The sequence below is a fragment of the Dermacentor albipictus genome, chromosome 6 (genome assembly GCF_038994185.2).
Source record: "Dermacentor albipictus isolate Rhodes 1998 colony chromosome 6, USDA_Dalb.pri_finalv2, whole genome shotgun sequence".
Classification (NCBI taxonomy): Eukaryota; Metazoa; Arthropoda; class Arachnida; order Ixodida; family Ixodidae; genus Dermacentor; species Dermacentor albipictus.
Genome location: NC_091826.1, coordinates 112,767,851 through 112,787,339, shown reverse-complemented (window position 1 = coordinate 112,787,339; position 19,489 = coordinate 112,767,851). Strand labels below are relative to the sequence as shown.

The window sequence follows — 19,489 nt, the reverse complement described above, 5'->3', positions numbered from 1 at the left end:
ACACAGTACAGGCGAAGTGTCTTCTTCGAGGCCATGGCCCATTGTCACAGTTGTCGCTCTGCCTCGCGTACACAGTTCTGAACACCTCTGGCGGTCACATATGCGATGTCAGATGCATGCCGCATAGCGCCAATATTTGCAATCTTTTCCTTACAGTTGGCTTGTATTCCACCAACTGTTACGACATATAGAAGTTGCACCATATCGGGCCACGTGTCAAAGGATGGGAAATGTGCGCCGCGTTCTCTATATACCTGTGTTTACTCTTCGGTGCACGTTATGGTGCCTCCTTGAAAGTACGGTCTGCCGATTAATAAGTTAATGGTACAACTTCACGCGCAGCTACAACCAGCCTACGTCGCGCTCACCAGACCGCCGTGCAGAGAGCAACACAAGCCGCAGGTCGTCGTTGACGCCGGGCGGACAGTTCAGTTAGTTTTCGCGAAAATGACGCATGAAACTTCGCTGCGAAGACCCTCTAAAGCGTGCTGCCGATACTGGAACTCCCATGGAACTGTGCTCCACCAGCTTACGCTGTGACTGCGCTGCACGTGCCGCGCAGTCCTGTGACTTTTTATTGTTCTGCTCTGGTCACATTCGTGTTTTGCGATCGCTGTGGCGAGTGCAGCAGCCCATTTTTTTTTGTGTCCCTCCGATCTCCAGCTACCCCTCTCTTGTGCTAGATGATTCCAACTTGTTCCTGCAAATTTCCAGATTTGTCACCCGACCTAGTTTTCTGCAGTCCTCGACTGAGCTTCGCTTCCACTGGCACCCAATCTGTAAATCCAACGGTCCACCAGTAGTCTACGGTTCTCATGAAGTGGCCTGCCGGGCTCCATTTCTTCCCCTAAATGTCAAATAGAATATCGGCTAACCCCATTTGCTCTATGAACAACGCCGCTCCCTTCATGTTTCTGAACGTTACGTTAACCTACAGAACAATGCGGTACTATAATCCACCCCGGCCCTTTTGAACTTTTTGATAGCGCTCATGAAGGTATACGTTGATACACCTACCAGTCTGCCCTACATATTGTTTACCGTATGAGGGAGATATTAAACACTACATTGTTGCTGCAGTTTGCGATACAGTTCCTACGCTTGGCATTGCAATTTGGCTATGTTTTAAGTTGGACATTTGAATATGGACAATTCTCAAAACATAAGAACAAGGTTCGGCAGAGAAGGCGCCATAATGCTTAGGGGCTCGATTTCAATCGAGAATACGCGTTTCAAATAGATATTCAGGTTTCCTGACGGATCATTCGTTCAAACACACTGTTGTGAAACATCTGACGTTCACCAGAAAAGGCGCCATAATGCGTAGGTGATCGATTATAATCTAGAATATGCCTTTCAAAGAGATATTCTGGTTTCCTGATGGCCCATTCGTTCAACCATAGTGTTGTGAAGCATCTGACGTAGCTACGGCAACTACAAACACAATCGCCGATGGTCATCTCACGTTACAGTATTTTGCATAACGCTGTCATATTCTTTTTGGCGATTACGGTGTTCCGACGAATGGTGATGGGTCGAACAATAATGACACGTGTCAGATGAGTTTGAGATTCTGTATCTGAAGTTTCCGCAGTTCAATTGCAACTGCAGAAGCCTTCTTTGATTTGAGCGCGCGATTATACTTGCAGTTGCATGCAGTCACGCTCCAAGGGGGTTTAGACGACCTGACCGAACGCTTGCTCAGTGTAGAATATTAACAGGTGATCAGTCGTACCCCAAATTATTGCACGTTAACATAGCTTGACAGAAAGTAAACGAAATCAAGTGGAAAACTGCAGTGCTCGTATTTTATAGCAGTGTGAAGAAGCATGGAACAAAAAAAAAACAAAAAACAGCCAAGGCATGAATCTGGGGTGTGCTCAAGATGCTATACTTTTTTTTAATTCACAATTCAGGTCAGAGCTTTTCCTCGTCTTACCTATCGTGTCCCTTATCTATGTTCTCTTGCTGTGTTTCAATTGCATTTTTATTGACCCCAAGCATCCAAATAGTTGGCCGCAATTGAACGCATCCACCGCGAGTCTGACACCGACGGCCCTTGTGCTAACATCACTCGGGTCAGCGTTTACTCAGTGTGTGGCATACGTTGACAGAGGCGGATAAAGTACATAACTGCAGCTCCACGGGCTTTTAGTGGCTACCAACGCAAGTTATCACCCTTACATTACCGGTAACGCCACGGGAATACATGGCGATGAATAGGGGGTAATACGTAGGTTAGACCACCGGCGGACCACGAGGGTTACAGAATGAGTGCCAAGAGAAGGGAAGCGCAGTCGAGGATGGCAGAAGACTAGGTGAGATGATGAAATTAAGAAATTCACAGGTGCTAGCTGGAATCGCTTGGCGCTGAACAGGCGTAATCATCCTGCAGTGGACATAAAATAGGCTGATGATGAGGACGAGAGGGTTTGTGTTTTAAGTCAGGGAGGACACTTCATTTTACGATTAGGCGAAGCGTCGCTGGACTATTACGTTTTCACGATCACCTGGAGAACTTAGCGACCGGCTTGCGGCGCTACATCAGTCAGCAAGCGGAATCGCAACTAAATGTATAAATATAGCCCTGGTGATTATATACCTTGTTCCCTTCTAATAGTTGTTGCATAGCAATAGTAGTAGGAACGATAGTTGTAGTCGTAGTTGATGTTCTACACTACCAAAAAAAGCAACTCTTACCTGGACAAGACGCTTCGACAGAAACACACAGTAACGATATACGGATGGCGACGCCTGCTTCAAGTTCCCGCTCCAGTTCGCCATGACGTCCTAGATTTGACGGCCTCCGCTCGAAACTAGTTAACCTTTAAAATGCATGATAGGCTATACTGACACGCGTACTTACTTTCCTTTTCTCGGATACTTCATTTCGCCCTCTAACAGCTTAATACTACTGCTCAACGCAAGACGTGCCTGCATGATTTGGAACTTTATAGAAGGTTATCTTTCAGTCAATCTGTAGTGTCTGCTGTCGCCTCCCCTGGTTTAACCTGATTGTATGCGCGAGGCGAATTGTTTGGTACTTTCTGGAAGGCACGCGGCCACGAGCTATTCAGCTGCAGCCTTCGACGAGAAATGCATAAAAACCGACGCGCTTGACCCACAGATCAAATTTTCGATGATCGCCGACTGTGATCGCCGCTGTTGTTGTGCTTGACTGTTGCTTTTTTCTTTCTTTTCAGGGCACAGGCTCAGCCAATAAAGAGCTACTTTCGTGGTTCATAGTTTCCGGAACAGTGTTCGTCCCCGTCACTACAACATGACAATATATTGTATTCTAAAAGAATTAAAGATTGAACTTTGCATGTTTCATGAACAGACACACACTAAAAAAGGCACACATGCGAAATAATACTTTGCAATTCGTGACATCCAGCTGACTTACTGGCGCTAAGGTTTCGGCGCCTAATTGAAGAAATGGTAGCTTTAATTTTACTTTGTCTAAACCTATTAATGTGAATTCAACCCAAATTTAACGAAAGCCATCTTTTAAAATGCTATTTTACCATTAAAACCTTATTTAGTGCTTCCGTTTATTATCGCCTTAAGACGGTGGGTGCTCTTGTCCACCTTCCGCCTCTCGGACCAGATCTCGTAGGTTGAAAGGGCGATCGCAGCCAAGACGGTGCATGGCTTCCCGGGAAGAAGGAACCCCTCCTGTAAATCAAGCCATCCTTGTGCTCATCAAAGATGAGGTTTTTCTCTCTCCTCTTTCTCACCTTGTGCACAATCTCTACGTAATTGACTACAAGGTGGTAAAACAATTTGTAAGATACGCTCATCTCAGTGTCATGTGAGTACGGCACGTGCAATTGCATGACGGATTTGACGAGTCTTGCATTGTCTTTTGCTTTTAGAGCGCAGCTCTTAGGCGCCCATTCCTGCGGCGAACATTGGCGTTCTCCCTCGTAACCGAGCGACCGTACAGAGCGAAGGATGAAAGCGAACACAGAGCGCAGTGGTAGACGAAAGAGGGCGATAGTGAAGAGAGCACGGGGATGACAGCGGAGGAGGAGGGTGAAACAGAATCATGAGACGAAAAGCGGACGAGTAGGGTACTGCCAAAGCGTGAGAAGAAAAGCGTAGTGCCGCTCAAGAAGGACTTTGCAGCGACGATGGCTACGAGATGGCGCCAGAGTAGCGCGCGTCGTCTGCATGCAGACAAAGCGCTGCATAAGCGGGAGGTCTGTGTATGGTGGCTGCTGTGAATCATGCCAATGCGTCTCTCACGCGCCGCCTCTCGCGATCTCCTGATTAACGAGACAGTCGCGCCACACACCGATCCGTTTACAATGTGCCGCACGAGACAGGTTGTCCGCGTCAGCCAATATATCGTGAAATAAAAACACATGTACAGCTGCGCTGAAATTTCGCTTTAGGGATTATCCTGATTGTCGGTGAATTGTTTTGCCCGTTTTACAGCAACGTCAAATGAAAGCCCGTGAGGAGCGCATTAAAAGTCTGTCGGACCTGTTCGCATCCATCCGAACGGTGAAGATGTACGCCTGGGAAGAGGCCCTGCAGGAGACGGTGCAGCGTCTGCGCAACGTCGAGCTCTCGTGGCTCTTCCGGGCGAACCTGCTGGACGGCGTGCTTGATTCTGTTTACACGGCCTCCACTTCTGTGGTGCGTATACAACGCATGCATAGTGGTTAACATTAGTTTAGGCGCTCTGTTCAGTGTTACCGGAAAGTTTTGTAACGTATGACTTTATCGCACGTTTATCGTCTTTCTTGACGAAAGATTTACTGGCTAAAACACAATACGGAGAAGTGAAGGAGGAAAAGAGTGTAGAAATAAAAAACTGGTTAAGAAAAGTGAACAAAAATACAATTCGAACAGTCGAGTCCTGATATTAGGAAGTTGAGCGGGAATTACGAAGCTTCCCCATAACAAAAAAAAAAGATATACAATGCGAAAGCGTACAAAGCTGTTCCAAACAAAGGAACTCTACGCCGATTGTTCGGTGGGCTACTCGGGGCTGCGAAAGCAGGACCTAACTTAGCCGTGGAATATACGTAACCAGAGCGGTTGATGATTATGGATTGCAGCGTTTTGCTCCAGGCTGCAACCATCATGGTGATCGCCATAGAAACGCTGATTTTCGTAGTTCTGCACATCTCCAAGTTAAAAAAGAGAAACGGTGAACCAAGTGCCCACGCTAAAGAAGGCAAGGTCGAAGTAAACTGTAGTGTAAGTAATTCGATGAATAAATGTTGACTACATTGCTTGTCTTTCACTCTTTATCTATTCATCGTTCACTCAGTTTGTGTTCTTTCGTATCGTATTTCATGCGCAATTGCGCAGACCTTGTCTTATTTCGGATCGACACTTGGTGGACGCTTTCTATGGTTGATTTTTCTCTTTCTTGGGAGACAGTTCATTACAGATAGCCAGATACGCCAAGCCAGTGTGGTCACCAAAAAAGATATTGTCTTCAAAAGCATGCAATCTCGACGCGCACGGCTGAAGCGATGGGCCTGCCAGAACAATGGGCATCCTCACACGCGTGCGACTTAGACGCAGCTGCACACCGAAGGCCAATGGGATGCCTACGCCTGCATTGGGCGGTCACGGGGTCACTAATGAAGCTGTGCAGGGCGATATTGGCTGGAAAAGTTTTGAACTGAGGAAAGCTCAGAGTGTAAGTGATGTTGAAGAACGACTGAGGATTATGGCAAAAAATAAATGGGTTGCGAGAGTGCTTACATATTTGTACAGGAAATACATTGACTCCCAGAGGACGAAACGAACTAAAAGCTTACCAGCAAGTGTGCGACCGGTATGGTCAGCAACATGGCAACAAAGAACGTCAAATGCCAAGTCAGAGAGTCTGGGACAATCTCATGGGCGGCGGAAATGAAAAAGAAACCTGCTATGACTAACTACCTCAAAGGACAAAACGAAATGAGGAAAAAAACAATTAATGGTAACTCAAAGGGAAGCTCCTTACTTACCGAAGCGAGATCAGGTTGCCTTAGAACGCGTAGTTATAAAGCAAGGCACACTAAGGATGAAGAAGCATTTGTTTGCTGCGGTAAAGCTAGCGAAGCCATGAGATATATTTTAATAATTGTGAAGATAATAGTTCTGCGGAAATCCGCAAGGTGGAGAGAAGTAATTATTGAAGGGAAAATCGGACATCCACCCGTAGGTAGCAATTGCTACAAAGGAAACCCATACGGCTTCCTCGAAAGAAAAGCCTCACAATTGAAGAAAAATTCGTCCTGGTCCGGGACTCGAACCCGGGACCACGGCCTTTCCAGGGCAGCCGCTCAACCATCTGAACTAACCAGGCAGCCAGCGGATAGTAGGGCGAAGTCAAATTTGTCAACAATTCGAAGCAAAGGCAGCAGTTGGACATAATAGTTCTGTTAAGATATCTACCCAGCGGCCGGTTTAGGTTAATGTGGCCTCCTTCAAGCCGTTGGGTTCACTAATAGCAGGAAGAAAGTAAACATGTCTGCAGTAGAGATAACTAAGAGGCAATTGGAGGTTTGGTGCGAGAACAGTAGGCAGACCGCAAACAACGGAGGCGTACAGAATCGATAGTAATGGTTGAAAAAGCTTGATGCTGGGAATATTTGTATTTGCGTGCATTTCGAAATTATAGCTAGGACATTAGGCATAATAAGAACACGAACCTGGTGGCGGAAGGCACCACCCTGCTTCAAAAGGGACCTTCACAGCATCCATCCATCCATCCATGCGCACTCCCACCGGAAGCGCGAGGCGAAAGCGAGGGGCATGCAGGAACAACCAGTATAACTGTACACGTGTGCAAGTTAGCACGTATTCGGCAAGTGGTGTTAGTAGCAAAATATTGCGCACTCTATTCGCCCCGAATGTTTGCGGCTATTGCTACTTGTTTTCGTCATGGAGAGGTATCATTTGGAGAGGTTTTCATGGCCATATGACATGTCCAAGTCACTTAACCGAGCGTGTTTTTCTGAAGGTTGTTACAAGATAGCAAGATCCGAGATACGCTAAAACCATGGGCAGTCAGCAAAGAAGACCTTGTCGTCAGAAACAACTATTTATTCTCCATAGGTGCATTTCACGCTATTTACTATTCCCTGGTTCTTCCGCTGAATAACGGATGCTGCGTTAGGGGCAGACTAGCATACTTCCCGATATGTCAATTGAATGTCGGGGGTGTACTGCACCGAACAGTGGTCCAGCGCTAGGCACACTTTTTCTGATAGTACACGTCAGAGCTCGCTGCTGCAATATAGGCCGATTTTTTGTCTGTCTCATCAGATCCCGAACGATCATCAACTTTCCCTCATAAGATTGAATTTGTAAACGCATTAAGCCCAATGGCACACATTTGGGGATTGGCCGCACTGAAGTTAATAATTTCTACTACACGGCATGCTCATTTTATATTTTAATGGTGTTATTAATGGTACATTCCGCTCCTTTGCCATGCGCTGCAATTCGACGCGGAGAACCAACGTCACCTAGATAGCAGGCCTTCACACTCTGCTTCGTGACGTCGTGCTGCTTGGCCCGAAGCTTCCACTGTCAAACGCAGCTTAACTATAGCAGTAACGAAATAATCGGCGTGGCTGAGTTTCGAAAGTGCCCATTTATATCTATGAAACTCGGGCCAAACAGCATGACACCTTTATCCTGATCCCGGAGACATTATACTGTCTAGGTGGTGTTGGGAGAACCACTACAGTGCAGCAAGGTAAAGCCTGCCCCGGCCGAACGTTCACTTTACCCCAGAGAAAACGAAGGCGCTACGATAGGGAATCTGTCGGATGTTCGTTGTGGTTCCAGTTCAAAGGTGAGAGCGCCCTCTAGCGCTCTGGGATGAAAGTAGCCGAAGAATGAACTAGGTGAATGTGTCACGCGCACTATTTAACCATTTGAACGTAAACTGCACCCCGGGATCGGGCTAGAGCACTCGCAAGCGACCAGTCAAATGGATCATTGGCGAGAAAACGCAGCTGTAACTACCATCAAGCGCCGAAACACTCCTGAATTCATGGCAGTTTCAATGAGGAGGACGATACTATAAGCATTTGTGGATGTAGAAGCGCGTGCAGGAATGTTGATTATTGTTTAATGAAGGCAGCTTTTTGTGTACCACAATGCACTGGCACAATCTACGCAGCTGACGATCATCCTCTTCTCGGCGTTGTACTTTCTGGAGCCCCACAAGCAGCTGACGCCAGAGCTGTCCTTCTCGTGCCTGTACCTCGTGTTCGTGACGGAGTTGACGCTCGCCTCGACGGCGCTGATCTTCAGGAATGGACGACAGGTATTCTCTTCGGCGACGTGCCACTTCTCATCGTTGCTTATAACCCATAGGGTCACGGTACACGGTGAAAGCATTCCCACACTTGAGGGCGATGCTTAGTCCATGGCTAAGTATTTGGTTATGGAAATTCGTCGTGTGTGTTTTCTTTTTCTTTTTTAACCTAGGTAGGACGTTAGACAGTACAATAGCAAGATCTTGGTTGCCAAAGCAGCGTACTCAATTTTACAGCATTCGGAAAATGCACTGATAATGCGCTCCGGGACACTTGATGACCTAATTGCATTCAGTGGCTGTAATAAACCCACAAGTTCAAGTCCTCCCTACGTCTTACTCATAACGTGCTCACCAAATATAAACAAGGTACCTAATTTATTTCGCCTAGGTCATTAGAGAAACCAACTACCGATTTCTTATTAGGCATAATATGGGAAAAAAGGAGTTTTCAATAAAAATTTGCAATGTTTTTAAATAAGCGCGTAACACTAAAGTTTTAGCACTTACTAAACTTAATATTAGCTTTATTCTTACGGAATTCGATGTGAGTGTTTGGTACCGGTATTTTATCACTCTGGCAAACATTGCGCATACCGTAAGACACTGTGCAACGCTCTAATAAGTAACTTCCTTCAAAAGCTGTAGCTAACGTTATTGGTTTAATCATTTCCCGCTGGTCACTCAGAGCAGTCTTCCTTCTTCAACGAAATATAAGCACTGCACCTAACATATTTCACTAAAGAACCCTAGGAAAAGCAACATGCCTTGTATTGGCATAAAAATTGAATGCGCAGTATTAAGTATTCATTTTTGAAGCAACCAATTAGAGCACACGATTCAAACTTTCGGTACCCGTCACATATAAAACGGCTCCGATTCCCTGCAAGTACGAAATTTCTGCGGTTTACGGTACTTCCAGGGGTATAGGGTAACTTTTTATGCAGGTATTATAACCGCTCTAAACGGGCCAAAAACTAGGGTATAGCAATATTCATTTACCCACTAATTGACACACACACTTCGACATTTGCGTGCTTATTGCTCCTAACATTCTCCACATTCCTTTGATATACTAACTCAGCGAAAATATATTGACCTTTTTTCCAGAAATTCCTGAAATTCGGCATATACCGATTGTGAGCGCTTCTACTTGGCTCAACAGCTTCGCTGTAAAATCGCAACTGCAGGAGCCTCACGAGTCTCCTGAAATTAAAAGCATCTACTACGAACGCCCACTACACAGCAAGGCTGGCGATGTCGGAAGTCATGTTCTTCGAGGCTTTGTTGATATCTCATATTCAGAGACAGATCTGCTGTCGATCTGTAGGAAAACCGAATAGGGTTGACCAGTTTATTCCGTCGTGTAAAAATACAAGGAATAAATATTCTTTAATCAACAGTTTGCGACAATTTACCATTGAAAACGGGACATGCTATGTCGCTGGAGGTCGCGTCTATTTTCACTGCTCAGAGTCGTTTCTCCGTACAGGGTGATGGGCGTTCGTTTGCATTTGCCGCTGTTTTCGCGGAACACATCAACAGGCGCAATACTTTCCAGACGCACTTGACAACATCCCATTTCAGCAACACTGCTCATGCATTTTCTATGCCCAAACATGGTGAAGGCCCCTATAAAGTTGTTAAGTGATTTTAATGCGATAGCGTTAGCGGTCCCTTGTCGCATAAAATCTGACGTCTGCGTCCCGCGTCTAGCGTCAACCGTCTTCTTGTAAACATATCATTCCGAACCCTGCATACCCAACCACACAGGCCTTCCGTGTAGCGCAGAGACGCTACTCAAACAATTGAATTTCTCAAAGGAAAATACGTCATAAAAATTTGAAAGTACAATTTACACACAACCTACAGACATGATAGTGTCGGATTGTAATTTGAATATACGAGAAAACATAATTCTGTTTTCTTAGATGGGCAGCCGGTGACAGCATTAGTCGACAGTGGGGTCGATTTTTCTATAATCAGTCAGGAGCTCCTCCTCCAATTGAAAAAAGTGGAGATGCCATGTCAGGACCTCCCTTAAGGACGACAAGCGGTCAATTACTGATTGCTTCTGGAAGATGTACTGCTAGATTTATCATCGGGGATTCTCAAACAGAAACCCCTTTTCTAGCGTTCCTACCATTCATAGAGTGGTGCGCCCGGTTCCTTGCAACACCTCCAGATGGCGCTCGCCACTGCGCCTCTGCGTCCCAAGCAAGAGGCCACCTTTCATCCAGAAAGCTGGCCTCCGTGCATAGCGTTCACTGACAGCTTTTCCCGGTAAACATTACGGTTACATAAGCTGCAGTTTCCGGGAAGCGTTAGAAGCAGTCAGGGATCTATTAATGCTGTCGCATTCCACTCTTAAAGGCAAAGCTTAAGCGTCCTTCAAGTTTTTTTCGCATGTTATTAGAACAGTGCTGACGTAAAACATTCTCTTTTTTTTTCTCGTGCAGGTAGCTTTGGGTCTCGGACGCATATCAGAGTTCTGCACTGAGATGGATCAAGAAGAACACAAGGAGAAGGCTACCTGCGACATCTACAGAAAGGCAGGTGAGCTACCGCCCTCAACGACAGCGAGAGCAGCAGTATCCCACTGCTCACACCTCACGCGACACGTATCACATGTATCCAAAAATATCTTATGATCATATGAACGAGCAAAATAGAAACAGGGTGCTCAATTTCTTCGTTAATCTCGACCGTATTAGTACACCAGGCAATGAAGCCAAGGAAAGCACAGGGTAAATTAGCGCTAGAAAAGTATTTAATTGCAGAAAATAACGAGGAAAAGGGAGAATGAGAGTAGATGAAGAAACAACTTGTCACCGGCAAGAGAAGAAATCACAATCACCGCATCACGCGAGCGTTGCACCACAAGTTCTGCTACGGCGATGGCTATCAATCTATCCGCTATCTTTGGCATTTATGTGCACTCGATCTAGCCCTGGGAGTGTTAGCCAGTGCCGCTCAGGGTCATGGCGGGTGCATGCAGAATATCCATCTTCGGCTGGTGGTGGTGAAAATTAATCCAGAGCCCTTCAATAGGCGTCCTTCAGTTGCATCGTGAAGCCTAAGGCTAGCAAACTCGTACATATGTGTACATTCTTTATGGCTGCATGAATGTTAAAGACTTCGAATACGAATGAGAATATTTTATCCCATTTCCAGTTCACGTTTGAGTAAACAATAACATAGTTTGACTTCTTGAACATCGGTTTCTGTTCGTATGTAAGAGATAAAACTTATTGGAGGCCGCAGGGCTAAAACTTATGAAATGTGTAAACTGTTTGAAATGATTATGCTGCAGGAGAACTATTAAATGCCACGCAGTTATAACATTTTTTGAGCGAAAGCTTGGGGCAGCTAACCTTACACAGTAATTTCCAGCCGTTGAATGAAGCTTCGTCGCTTTCATGTAACCCATATATGAACCTCTTGTCCTAATTTAGGTACAGCAATTGATTATTTGACCGTCAGGCTAAATAATCAGTTGTTTCAATTCCACTGAACAGAATGCGGGATGCATCTTCATCTGAATACGTTCTGTTGCCTTGATTCATGACTACCATTAGACTGTTCTAGTAGAACGTCAACGTTCCGCTCCGCTCATGCCAGTGTATGCTCACAATTTACAGCTCAGCGGAACGCTAGAGGGGACACTAATGCGCGTGAGCGCGACGCTCATACCGGCTGTGGTACGTGGAATCAAGTAGAACGCTGCCCAAGTTCCGCTACAAAACGGATTGAGCGGAGTGGCAGGGTGTGTCTACTTGTCTTTTGTTGTTTTACAGCCAAGTTGACAGCCACCATTGGGTCTCTGGGAGACGTACTCGTTAAATAAGTGAAATCAATGCAGTACCCAACGCAACGCAGAATTCAACCGCTGCGGAGCGAGCGTAAGCAACACGGCAACACTCCGCTAAAACTGGATATTCGCAGCAGAGCCGGTTCGCGGGTCACTGCGCCGAGCAGATGAGCGGAGATGCTACTGCGCCTGCGCAGATTGCTGAAACGGCTAGTAGGCTTACGGAGCTCCTGGTGACACTCGCGCCTACTCGTCTGCTCGCCTGTGCACTTGAGGGGAGCCAAAGACACCTTTGGCGGAGCGCGCCCCGGGAGCGAACAGCATTATTGAACCAACATGGTGGCACCAACACGAACACCGCCACATCAGCATCGTTGTCTTCAACGCGGCGCTAGCACCTGTGCATGCGAGAAAGCCTCGTAGATGCTTTACTGCTCAAGAATTGTGGATTCTGCATGGAGTACTTAGCAGCAACGAGGTCTTTTTAATGCGAAATCATTATATTGTCACGTGGTAGGGACGGTAAAGAACAGAGTAGCGATACTGTGAAACACAAAACTTTTATTGGCTGAACCTGTGCCCACAAAAACAGGCTACACTTAAAGCACAACGATATCGGCGAACACAGTCGGCGATCGTAGAAAATCTGATCAGTGGGTCAAGCGCGTCAGGTCTTGTACGTGAGCCATCGAAGGCTCCAGAGCTTATCGCTGGTGCCCACATGTCTTCCAGAAAGTTCTACAGAATTCACGTGGCACATGCAATGAGATTACACAAGCTTCGATGACAATAGATAGCAGCAAGAACCGTCGATAACATTCGAGACACTTCCGATAAGTGCGGATGCGTCCCGCGCTGAGCGATATAATGCAACGTAAACCAACATACTTCGCAACAGCGGAGAGTAATATGAAAGTACTAAGCTTGGATATAATGAAGTGTTTCAAAAGAATCCGGTGTAGCAAAACAATTCGACGGAAATACTTAAGCGTTCGCGAAGTACTTTCTCGATTTTGCGCAAAAGCAAACCATCGACATAACGCATTCATAGAGTGCAGTGCACCTTGAGTTGCTCCGTGTACGAGTTACTCGGCTCTGTATGCATCTGCGAAGAATTTTTTTATAGCACAGGCGTCGTCAGCAGAGCTTTAGTGAACGTTTCTGTTCACTGTCATTTTAACAATAAACGCACTGCGAGGCATCGAATGCGGTCTAAAAGAAGTTGTACAGAATATGGTTAGGTCACAGCCGCTGCTGCTTTCAGGGCACGTGAACCTGAGGAAATGCGGCTTCTCGTGGAGCAGTCCGAAGGAGGAAAACAAGCAGGAGCACCTGAGGTCCGTCAACCTCGACGTGCGGCCGGGATCCCTGGTGGGCGTCGTCGGCTTCGTGGGCAGCGGCAAGTCATCGCTCCTGTCGGGGATCCTAGGAGAGATGCCCTGCACGGTGGGGCGGGTCGTTTGCACGGTGAGCTATGCCACGTAAAAAACTTGTCTTGGTCAGAGCACCATGTACTGCAAAGCACAAGAGACGGAGCAAAAGACGAACATTCCGATGAAGAGCGAATCATTAGAGAACTTTAGTTTCATTTTCCTTAAACTTTTTACGTTTTCGAATTACCGGGTGACCGGAGCCGCGGACAACAGTAGCAAAACTGGCAGCGACACCTTTAGAGGCTGCGTCCAAGTACGATGTGACTGAAGTATTTTGCGGCCACGTGAGCGTTCTTGTCAAACGAAAATCATAAAAAGACCGCAGGTTAAGAATGATGTCGCTGTAAACGCTTTGCACCAGCCGTTGATTAGAATGTGGTAGGTCAGTGCAGTGTCAGTTTCATTTAGTTTTTATTGTACAGTATCAGTTTTGTGTGCTCCCTGGTTAAACTCTCCGTTATAAGATGTCCCTATCAGCGCGTTTTGTTGCTGTGCGCCTCTGCGGTAACACATTTAACCGCAATCAGTAAGAGGGTGGCGGACAAGCTAAAATTATTCATTCTGTCTGCCGAAATTTTAGCTTCATCAGTTCTCGCACATCTTAAAAAGCCTACACAGCAGATCACGAGTTTTCGGCCTTGACCAATTTTGTCAAGTTTGCACAATGTGGATACCATGCGAAAACATTCTACAGAAAAGTGAGGCATCACAACAGGAACTAATTCAGCGTTAGTGTACTGGAAAAAAATACGTACCCAGTGATTTAAAGACTATGCTGACGCAGAACATTGCGACAAGAAACAAAAAATGCGACCCTGTTAATGACGACATGCTGACACTGAGAGCAAACTACGATCCGTCTTCGTTCCAACTAATTTTACTCAAACCCTGTACTTATATTATTCGAAATTATAAAACAAGCCTAAAGAGTTTCAAGATGTGTCCGACGCATTTTAGATGCCTGTATTTTCGCGAATGCATTTATTTCTAATGCACTACCTGAAGGGGACGTACACCAAAACCGATGGGTTGAAACGGTTGACATCTGAAGACAGATAAGCCAGTTGATATAGAAAAGTGGCTCAGCAGAACCCAAAATTATTCTAGAGAAGTACTGACTGAACATAATATACTGTGGCGCGATAGACGTCGGTAACACTAGACGAAGGTAACGCACAGATGAGTCGGGGCATTAAATCAGCAGTGCCGGAAACACAGAAGAGTTGGAGCCTTCTATACGGATAGAGTTCGAGCACTGGGAGGGTCTGAAAACACACTCCCTGTGCCTAACACCCAAAGTGAGGCACGTCACAAAAAATATTACTCGTGCAGTAGGTCACCACAATTCTTCGGCCGCCATTTATGTGCACAAGTTAGAACAGCTAAGAACAACGGCACCTTTAAAATAAATCGCCGAATTTCGTGCTAAAATCACTATCGGGAACACCGGAACTCTGATTGTGCAGCTGCCGTGGGAGCTACGAGTAAACACAGATCTACCAAATGTTGCCGCTAATGACTTGATACGTTTCTGTCGCGTTATTCACTATGAGCTAGTTTTGTAAATTTTCTTGCAATCGTTTTTTTTTCGAATGCATAAAGGCAGTGAGTCGTCGCACAGATGAATAATTATTGTAAGTTATTGCATATACAGCCCATCGTTTTTCAATTGTGAATTTGAATATTGTATAAAGCCAAATCGTTGTTTGAAACCCAACCGATGAAGTTTATGCAAATCGAAGCGGTGTCCGTCGTTCACATGCTGGTTAAAACGCCATACTCTAATTCGCGTAGCCACAAGGGGCAGATTCCCCTGTACTGATTTTGTAGAAAACTTTCTTCACAGGCAAGTTAGTCTCGTCTTCATAAACTTCTGAGCGCTGTTGAGAGCATTCTCCTTGGCCGCAAGCGTAGATATTCCTGCAAGAATTACTGAAGGGAACGTGCGACCGTTTAGCTAGGATGGGTATGATGGCTAATACATAAATTTGAAACTGATGGGAGAGCGCTGAACGACGGGACAAAAAAGACAACATTTGACAGCATGTATTTCTTGTCAAGCCGTTTAGTGCTGTTCCAACAGTATCAAATATACCACCAAGCACAATTTTCAAGCTTTCTGCATGAATTTGCCTGAATATCGTGCTTGTGGCCCAGATGTTTTGTGGCTTTATTTACGGCGATATTTCTAATAAATGAAATTTTTGAAACGCAGAAAGGAATACGTCTTATGAACATGCATAATCACTCCGATATGTTGCATTTCTAGTACAATGTCTCGCCGAAAAGGACTCCTTGACCAAGTCACAAAGCTGTTTGAAGCTACAAGGACGAAATTTATGCAGATACATGGCTACCATAGGTGCAATTCCCGCAACATCTACGACTTTTATATTGTCGAAATCGCCATTTTGTCAGCTACGACTGGCCTAGATGTCAGATACCACTGGCCTAGATGCCTGTTACGAACTCTCTGATTGGCTCAGAATATCTTCATTGCGCAAAGTGGCAATTCGGCGCAACTTGCTATGTCTAGAGTACCACCCTATCAATATCGTGCTGGCTGATGCCCTCCATGCTTGGAGCTCCCACAGACATTGGTGCCACAGTTCCCTCAAGTAATTTTTGTAGGAAACTCTACGGGCGGAAACAGAACACAAGTTTCATACCCCTTCGGCCGCCTACAGTCAAAGCAATAGGTCTTGCGACGTGAAAGGGATCAGCGTCTGGCGTTTGGTTCAGACCGGGAAGTGCCCTATTCAGGGCAGCGTCAATTTCCGCCATGCTGATGCTTCGAACTAATGAGAGAAGCCGTAACAGACCTATGGGCCAATTATGGCAAACAAGATGGCGATGTTGACATTATGGCGAAATTCGACGCATCCAGAATAGCACCCTGAAACGCTTCTTTGTGCAGAACTCCGCGAGAGAACGTACCAGAGGGAGTGTGTCCATATCTAAGGGGATTTTTTCGGAGTCACCATATGCACAAACGATATTTGTAAGCTAGCTGCAAGGTGCGTGCGACGTTCAAGTCATCGATTCTAAGAGAACGCGGATTCGCTCAATATTTATAAGGTATGTGTAAACGTTGGATTCAGTGCTACACTACCAACAATGAAGGAACACCGATTTGCAGACCCGTTTTTTTCTTGATCCACGGTCGCCTCTAGGGATATTCTAGAACCTCACGAGTGACGTTCTCGTCGCAGGCAGACACGTCTTGTGCTCCTGCCAAGATGATACATTGGAGGCACATATTTGACGGTACGCAGAAACTTGGGGTAAAATCACTTTTTTTTTACATACATTCTATCGACTTCTATGTACTCTAGGAAGTCTGTCGAGTTTGTGCAGTTTATGTCACGCAAATAAACTACAGGCTGTCGTAGGCTGTTACCAGATGCCCCATAACCTGTCTACCAACCCTCTCTTGCCTTTTAACATTACACATTATTAAGAAGATGAAGCAACAAACTGGGGTAAGTTGTGCTTCCGTTACTGAAATTCTTGAGAAGCGATGAACTTCTCACCCTGCGTAATCGCTGAACCGATATCTGTACCATTTCATGTATTGTAGAGAAAATTTCGAGTTTTAATAATTCGGGGAATCAAGGAGTTTTTTTTTTCTTGGAATAGCGAACTTTTACAGCAATTTGTAAGGTTTCACAGACGTGCAATCCACGATTATGGGACAGAAAGATAAAGTCAAGCTGGATTTTAGGCACGCGGGTGTAATCGTTGGGGATAACGTGCTGCTGTAGTGTTCGAATAGTGACGTGGGTGGGGAAAACACATATCACAATATTAGGCACGGGTTGCCAAATTGTGCTGATAAAACGACAATAAGTATGTTTTATGGGCTCCCGCGGTAAACAGCGCAATATTCTGAGCTTCGCCAGGTTTGCTAACCTGAAAATAAATAACTACTCGGAGCTCTTAAACGAAAGTGTCTAAGTAGCACTCTTGCAGTTTCCAAATTAGAAAGAAAAGCGAGTATATTGCATGTATTCACTAAAGGATTAATGTAGCCAGACAGTATTACAGCAGGGTAAACTTTTCACTAGTCGTTAAATTTTTTCTTCTACATTTTTACGTGCAGGGTCGCGTCGCATACGTGCCGCAGCTCGCCCATGTGCACAACATGACAGTTCGCGACAACATACTGTACGGGAAAGCAATGGACGATGACTTCTATGACGAAGTGATCGCCTGCTGCAAACTCATCGACGACCTCAATCGACTCCCTGCTGGAGACCTGACGGAGATCGGCGAGAAGGTGAGCCACACGGGAGCAATGAGGGTTCTTCAAGCTTCCGTATTACTCGCGATAGAACAGTATAGATGGTATTTATAAGTGCATTAGGCGATGTAGCGAGGGACTCCAGCTTACTGTTCACCACCTGAAATGCTCCTGAAAGGGGGACGTGACACAGTCGTCTATTAGCTTGTTATTGCAAGGTTAAAGGGACCTATATTATTATACACACAAAAGATGGAACTCTCAGCTCGTGCTTTAAACTACCGATTGAATTAAAAATTATTCTCGTTAAAGGACGCCTCTTGCGCAGCCCACGCGGACCATGACAAGCCCCGAGGTTCAGGGTACTGTAGCAGATTAAGCAGGTTGCCACAGCCAACACGACATTAAGGGACGTTTTCCCGGCGCGATGGCCACTTCTCGCTCTGTTAATTGCACCAGCAACGTGTTACTAACAACGCTTAAAATTCATTATGAAGTCGTTTGCCTATTTGTGGTTCTGGGGATCGCATCGCGAAACAAACGACGCGGCAACGCAGCGGTGTGCCTGACCATCTCCGATAGTGTTTAGACAGTGGATACGCATACGGACAACGGATACGGGCCGTCATTCGCCGACGTTCTAGGCTAGAGATGCTGACAGAGGCGACTTTTCATGAAAGGGACATGTTGTGATGCTGCCTTACACTTCTTGGGATGTTTAATGCAAAGATGCGCGCACAGCATCAGCGGCAACTAGTCATGTTGCCATCAAGGTTTTTTTTTGCGCAGCGTGGTGTGGTTATCGTTTCTGCCGACTTCCTTAGGAGCTGTGTGAATATATCGTATATTGCGTTTATAAGCCAGGACAGCAAACACGGTTAGGCTACGTACCGCTTAAGGCTGTTGATTCTGAATGGTCTCTTGGCATTCAAAGGTTCCCGAATGAAGGGCTCGTTCACAGAATCATTTCAAATAAGTAAGCATTTTCCCTAGCTCAACTAGCAGTTAACACAATTTCGCTGGATAAAGACAAAATGAGTTAGATGGAGAAACTTCAAGGCCCCTCATGTATCCGGCTTGGCGCGGTGTATAGAAACCTTAAAACCTTACGACGATCAAATTCTTGAAAATCCCGTCTGATCACCAGGCATGGATAAATATACTCCGCCTCGCATTCCTGCTGCACTTATTGCTTGAATACCACCCAGCTACTTTAATTTATACTGAGACCTGCTATACTGTTCATAGTCATCTCGGGCAGCAGTATGGTTGTCACGTTTTGTGCACCGCGGGCTAGCAAATGACGATGAATACAAGAACACAAAAGGTGCGTTTTAAGCGAAGATTTCAATTTGCGGATGCCTTCGTCCGCACGCATGCTCATTTGTTGCATGTTTGTTTGTCTTTATTGTTTCATGACAGTAAGGTTCTGCATAGAGACATAGATCAAACAGGTTAGCAAATAATTGAATGTTCTCTCAATCAGCAGAATGGAGGACGCGTGCGTAGGCCAAGCGTCCTTCGCAATGTCGGATAACAAATTTGAATGTCTTTATTGTGTCAAAATTAGGCGCGATAACCCTACGTAGTTGTTTGTAATCTTTTATTATCCGCTATAATTGTTTCAGATAGCCACCGCGTCGTTAACTGTTCCCTGTTGGTTACATTGGTTTCGTGACAAAGTACTGCATCTGCTGTTCTTTTCAAGCAAAACCTGC

The 19,489-nt window shown here is 45.6% G+C and overlaps 1 protein-coding gene and 1 long non-coding RNA gene across 4 annotated transcripts in view; one reads left to right on the top strand and one right to left on the bottom strand.

The window, feature by feature from the left end:
- The window catches only part of LOC135913320 (uncharacterized), a 31,639-nt gene extending 28,751 nt beyond the window's left edge, over positions 1-2,888 (bottom strand). For all 3 annotated transcript variants that reach the window (XR_010567965.1, XR_010567964.2, XR_010567963.2), the window contains exon 1: positions 2,701-2,888. This is a non-coding gene — a long non-coding RNA (uncharacterized lncRNA). The remainder of the gene's footprint in view (positions 1-2,700) is intronic.
- LOC135913318 (multidrug resistance protein mrp-7-like) overlaps positions 1-19,489 on the top strand; it is a 174,934-nt gene that overhangs the window by 88,718 nt on the left and 66,727 nt on the right. Inside the window, exons 11-15 of the mRNA XM_065445913.1 lie at positions 4,444-4,647; positions 8,147-8,293; positions 10,744-10,840; positions 13,360-13,562; positions 17,631-17,807. Of these exons, the coding sequence (XP_065301985.1) occupies positions 4,444-4,647; positions 8,147-8,293; positions 10,744-10,840; positions 13,360-13,562; positions 17,631-17,807 (828 nt within the window). The remainder of the gene's footprint in view (positions 1-4,443; positions 4,648-8,146; positions 8,294-10,743; positions 10,841-13,359; positions 13,563-17,630; positions 17,808-19,489) is intronic.